The sequence below is a fragment of the Oryctolagus cuniculus genome, chromosome 8, assembly GCF_964237555.1.
Source record: "Oryctolagus cuniculus chromosome 8, mOryCun1.1, whole genome shotgun sequence".
NCBI lineage: Eukaryota > Metazoa > Chordata > Mammalia > Lagomorpha > Leporidae > Oryctolagus > Oryctolagus cuniculus.
The window spans coordinates 97,525,442-97,531,441 of NC_091439.1; the positions used below are offsets into that span (position 1 = coordinate 97,525,442).

Below are 6,000 nucleotides of genomic sequence, written 5' to 3' on the forward strand. Positions count from 1 at the left end.
GCTGGCCGCAGCGTGCCAGCCGTGGCGGCCATTGGAGGGTGAACCAACAGCAAAAGGAAGACGAAGACCTTTCTCTCTGTCTCTCTCTCTCACTGTCCACTCTGCCTGTCAAAAAAATAAAAAAATTTAAAAAATAAAAAATATAAAAAATAAAAATAAAATAGTAATTCTGAGAGATGGTAGATAGGTTAATTATTTTCATGGGGGAATCATTTCACAATGCATTTGTATATCAAAACATCACATCACACATCTAAAAAACATGTTTATTTGTCAATCATAATTCATGTTTTTTTAAGACAAAATATATCCATCTGTTTGAGAAGAGCAGATACAATTGTAGACTGATATGGGTGAACTGAGAAGTCAAAAGATACAAGACAAAGAATGGAGGGATTGCCACCTCTTAACTCTCACTTATTCCAAGATTCTGAAAGTAATATACTAGCTTCAGAGTGAGGAATCTGTGTTTTATACAATTATGAAATGACAAAAGTTTAAAATTGCTGCCCTGGAAAATGAGAAAAGAAGTTGGCCAGAGATTTGTAAATATTGCTGAGAGGAATTAGCCTGAGGCTGGAAATTTGCAATATGGTTTTATTTCACATTGAGTGGTTTGGTCCAGGCTATGGTGGGGCATAAGGTAATGAGCTGAGGATGCTAGTAAGGGTGAATAATGCAGCCTACATAAGGAAAGATAGGAAGGAAGACTTGAGCTAAAACACTAACAGAAAAGAAGGAAGTCAAATAACTGCCATTCTTAGTGAGGTTGAAGAGCAAGTACAGAGTGAAAAGTGAAACAAAAAAAATGTTAAGGGATTGGTAAATGCTATCATAATGCTGAAAAATGGTTTTTCAGGGGTGGAACACTTCCAGGTAACCTGAAGTAACACTGTAAGATTGAATTTAAGATGTGAATGGTCAGAGTCAAAAAAACCAAGAGGTTGTCAGCTAAGGTATTAGATGTATCATCCAATAGATGTTAAAATTATCCAGGGTAATTAAAAGGATTAGAGAAAAGGAATATTCAGTATTAAAGTGCTCCATTATCCTGGGGAAATGAGCTAAAAATCAGTATATTAAAAACTATAACTGACACCATCTTGGGCTCTAGCCCCTGCCACCATTGCTGGAAGCCAGGTGGCCACATGGCCCAACCACTGGTGTCAGCCCCACTCCCATCCTAATGAGATTCGATGCCCCTACTTCCCTGCCAGCCCCCCACCAAAGTTTTTAAAGGACGTGTTCCTGAACATGTGGCTCTCTTTCTCTCCACCTCCTGATCTCTGTCTGTCTCTCTGTCTCTTGATGTCTCTCTGGATCTCTCTCTTATGCTCTCCTTCTCCCTCTTTTTCTCCTTCGCCCCTTCCCTCCAGTCTGTCAGGTTTCCCCTAATAAACTCTTTCCCTTAAAAAATTATAAGAGATGTAGAGGGGATACAGCCAAATCACACAATTCTGAAAATCAGAGTAATATTCACACAAGAGTGGAAGAGCAATAGTCCAGTTTGGTTTTTCCCAATATCTTCAAACAGGAGAATTTGGGAAGATAATCAGAGTTCCCCAGAATACTAACAATTCCATAGTAATAATATCTTCAAATACTTCCTTTGGATAATAACTGAAACTTTTCATACATGTTTGACATTATTATATTACTATATATGATTGAAATGAATTTTCATAGGCTACAAAGATATTCTAGACTAGAATCATTTTAATATTGAAATATCTAGGGTTGTCTGTCTTTTCCTATCTTCACTATAAAAGAGAAAAATGGGCAATATTCACCTTTAAACTTTAGTGATTATATATATATATATATCTTTTTTCTCTCTAGGGTGACTCTGGTGGACCCCTGGTTAGTGCAGATTCTAAAGGCATATGGTTCCTTGCCGGTGTTGTAAGCTGGGGAGATGAATGTGCTCTTCCAAACAAGCCTGGTATCTATACCCGAGTGACCTACTACAGAGACTGGATCATGTCCAAAACTGGTCTCTAGTGTAGAAGTCCTCTGTGGATTATAGTTCGAAGCTTATATATTGTTATGTTTATATGTCACTCCCAAGCCAAATTTTAAAGATCACCTTTCCCTACACACATTTAATGTTGAAATTTTAAATATAAACAATCTTAGAACAATTAAAATTTTATTAGGCTTTGACAAAATTTCAGTAAGATTATGAATCAGAATATGCAATTTTCCCTTTACTCCTTTCCATATTGGAAGTAATTATGAGTAAATACAGGTTATGGTTTATTAAGGAAATACTCTGCTAATTTGCAGATCCAGATCCCCTTGGAAAATCACTGAATAGGTGTTTATAATAAACTACCTTCTGAACACATAATTTTCTGCTGACAAGAGAATGGATTCCACAAGGTCAACATATTGGTAGGTTATAGTTCAGTCAGTTGCAATAATACTACCTATAAAAATTACTCAAAAAATCTATTATCTTTCTGGCCCTTGTGCTAGTTCTAATCCTTTGTCAATTTATGGCTTCATTATCTTGAATGACACAAAACAATATAATAGTCCCCATAGGTGACTGAATAGATTACAATGTTTGTTGAGTTAGTCCCATTCTCTCAATAATAGAAATTATGCACCAGAATAAATAACATGGAAGCTTTCTGTCTGCTTCACTGTCTTTTTGCCCATACACATATATTCAAGACAAAGGCACACATGTCTAAAAATGCAATATTATGCCAAATCAATAGGTTAGTTGCATTCCAATGTATCTTCTCATCATGTACTTTCTCAGACAGTAGTCCACCAATGTCTCAATAGTTTAGTCCTTCTCTTTTTCATCATTGACCATTTACAGCTACCACTAATAGCCTTCATTATAATGTAATTTTTCTCATACAATCCCAAAAATCGCATTAATGATAAAACAAACCTTTATTGGGTCTTTCTTATGTACTAGACATGCTTCACATGTATTATTATATCGAACTCTCCCAACGAACCCATGAAGATGGTTCCCTTCTGATCACAATCAAATAGACAATAAAACTCAGGTATAGAGAAGTCAAATTACTTTACAAAGACCAGACAGTTTATAATGGACTAAACTGGGATTCAAAATCACACAATTCCACTCCAAAACTCACACTTTTAACAATTATGCTACATTATATGATATGAGCCGGCGCCACGGCTCACTAGGCTAATCCTCCGCCTTGTGGCGCCGGCACACCGGGTTCTAGTCCCGGTCGGGGCGCCAGATTCTGTCCCGGTTGCCCCTCTTCCAGGCCAGCTCTCTGCTGTGGCCAGGGAGTGCAGTGGAGGATGGCCCAAGTGCTTGGGCCCTGCACCCCACGGGAGACCAGGAGAAATACCTGGCTCCTGCCATCAGATCAGCGCGGTGCAACGGCCACAGCGCGCCGGCCGCGGCGGCCATTGGAGGGTGAACCAACGGCAAAGGAAGACCTTTCTCTCTGTCTCTCTCTCTCACTGTCCACTCTGCCTGTCAAAAAACAAACAAACAAACAAACAAACAAAAAACAAACAAACAAAAACAACAAAAAAAAGAAGCTCAGAATAAACAAAATAAACCAAGTGTATACAGGTCAAGAATGGCCAAGCTTAGATTCACATACCACTTTTTCAATGGAGGATGTGGGGTTATTGATTGCCATTTCCAGGGAAAAAATGCTGGATGGATTTTTAAAATTAATAGTTGTTACCAATGCAAAATATGCTACCTTCTGGTAATAATATTCAAAATCATGTAAATTCATAGCAAACAGAGATTCTGTATTCTCATGTATTTATAAAGTTATAAGTCACAGGCTGCATGCTATACATATTACGTTATCTCAAAAAAATCAATATAGACTAGTGACATAAGCCACCAGTGCTCCTCCTTACTCAATTTCTTTGTGTATACAGACAGTATAAAATCCCTATGGGAAAAGAGCACAAAATATTTCATTTTTAATTTAGAAAAGAATTTTAACAGGAAGACAGATATGAGAAGTTTGAAAATTTTAAGAACGTGCCTCCTAAATAGGCTGGTTTAAGTAAACTGAACTGCATGATGATACATTGGGTAGAAATAGATTCTGTTCACCCCTCTATAAGCCAAAACAGTAATAGCGGTAATGAAGACATCTCCCCAACTGAGTATCACCATCAAGATTACTGAGTTCTTCCGATATGAACATTTATACTAAAAAGAGTATTTGGAAGCATTTTATGATAAAAACACATGAAAAGGAGGCCGGCGCCACGGCTCAACAGGCTAATCCTCCACCTGTGGCACCGGCACACCGTGTGCTAGTTCCAGTCGGGGCACCGGATTCTGTCCTGGTTGCCCCTTTTCCAGGCCAGGTCTCTGCTGTGGCCCGGGAGTGCAGTGGAGGATGGCCCAAGTGCTTGGGCCCTGCACCCCATGGGAGACCAAGATAAGCACCTGGCTCCTGGATTCAGATCAGCACAGTGCGCCAGCCGCAGCACACCAGCCGCAGCAGCCATTGGGAGATGAACCAACGGCAAAAAGAAGACCTTTCTCTCTGTCTCTCTCTCTCACTATCCACTCTGCCTGTCAAAAAAAAAAAAAAACAAAAACAAAAAAAACACATGAAAAGGAATGAAATTGGACCCATATCTAACACCACACATAGAAATTAACTTGAAATGGATTAAAGACTTAAATATAAAATCTGAAGCTATAAAAGTGTTAAAAGAAAATACAAGAGAAAATCCCCTGTGTTAGGTCTAGGCAATTATTCTTAGAATATGACACTGTAATCACAAAAACAAAAAAGAAAAAGACCAGAAAAAAAGGACATATAAGTGACTGGAATAAAACCAAGATAAAAAGTCCTGCATTACAAAGGAAACAATCAAGTAAATGAAAGAAATAAAAGGCAACATATGAGACTGGAGAAGATATCTGCAAACTATATATCTGATAAGGGTGTGATAACAATATATACAAACTGCACAAGGAATTCATACCACTCAATATATAAAAAAATAAATAAATGGGCAAACATCCTACATTCACCTAATTTTCATCACTACAATGAATTATCCAAGGCAGGCTACCTTTAAAAAGAAAAGAGGTTTATTTAGTTCACAGTTCTAGAGATTTCCAGGCATGATTCCACCATCAGCTCAGTTCTGGTTAGAATTTCATGGTAGATGGCAGAACTCATGCAAAAGGAAAAGATCACACTGCCCAGTAAGAAGCCGGACAGTGACTCAGAAATCAGCATCATCTTTATAACAACTCACTCTCACGAAAGCTCAGGGGTCCCGTGACAGCCATCTTGATCCATTCCAAGGGCAGCATCCTAAGGACTTCCCGCAGGCCATACCTCACTCAAACCATATCTATATTTCAGGCATGGAAAGCCAAGACACTCTGGGGAAAAAAAAAAAAAAACACCTAAATGAAAGATCTCCGCGAGTGAGATCCCAGTGGAAAGAATGGGTCATCAAAGAAGGAGGTACCTTTCTCTGAAGGGAGGAGAGAACTTCCACTTTGACCATGGCCTTGTCTAAATATGATCAGAGTCGGTGAACTCAGGGGGCTTCCATAGCCTTGGCAGCTCATGACAAGAGCCTAGGGTGATTACTGAGGCCATAAACAAGAGTGTCAATTTGTTAAGTCAACAACAGGAGTCACTGTGCACTTACTCCTCATGTAGGATCTTTGTCCTTAGTGTGCTGTACATTGTGATTTAATGCTATAACTAGTACTCAAACAGTATTTTTCACTTTGTGTTTCTATGTGGGTGCAAACTGTTGAAATCTTTACTTAATGTATGCTAAACTGATCTTCTGTATATAAAGAGAATCAAAAATGAATCTTGATGTGAATGGAAGGGGAGAGGGAGTGGGAAAGGGGAGGTTTGTGGGTGGGAGGGACGTTATGGGGGGGAAGCCATTGTAATCCATAAGCTGTACTTTGGAAATTTATATTCATTAAATAAAACTTAAAAATAAAAAAAGAAAAAAAATATCTAAAACATAGCACAA

At 38.5% G+C, this 6,000-nt stretch overlaps 1 protein-coding gene and 1 long non-coding RNA gene across 2 annotated transcripts in view; one reads left to right on the forward strand and one right to left on the reverse strand.

Annotated features, from left to right (window-relative positions):
• LOC100344752 (transmembrane protease serine 11C-like) overlaps positions 1-5,258 on the forward strand; it is a 64,711-nt gene extending 59,453 nt beyond the window's left edge. Inside the window, exon 11 of the mRNA XM_051819763.2 lies at positions 1,840-5,258. Coding sequence (XP_051675723.1) covers positions 1,840-2,001 — 162 coding nt within the window. The 3' untranslated portion in view covers positions 2,002-5,258. The remainder of the gene's footprint in view (positions 1-1,839) is intronic.
• LOC103350789 (ADP-ribosylation factor-like protein 1) overlaps positions 1-5,378 on the reverse strand; it is a 40,960-nt gene extending 35,582 nt beyond the window's left edge. Inside the window, exon 1 of the long non-coding RNA XR_011378409.1 lies at positions 5,254-5,378. This is a non-coding gene — a long non-coding RNA (ADP-ribosylation factor-like protein 1). The remainder of the gene's footprint in view (positions 1-5,253) is intronic.
• Positions 5,379-6,000: the final 622 nt, after the last annotated feature.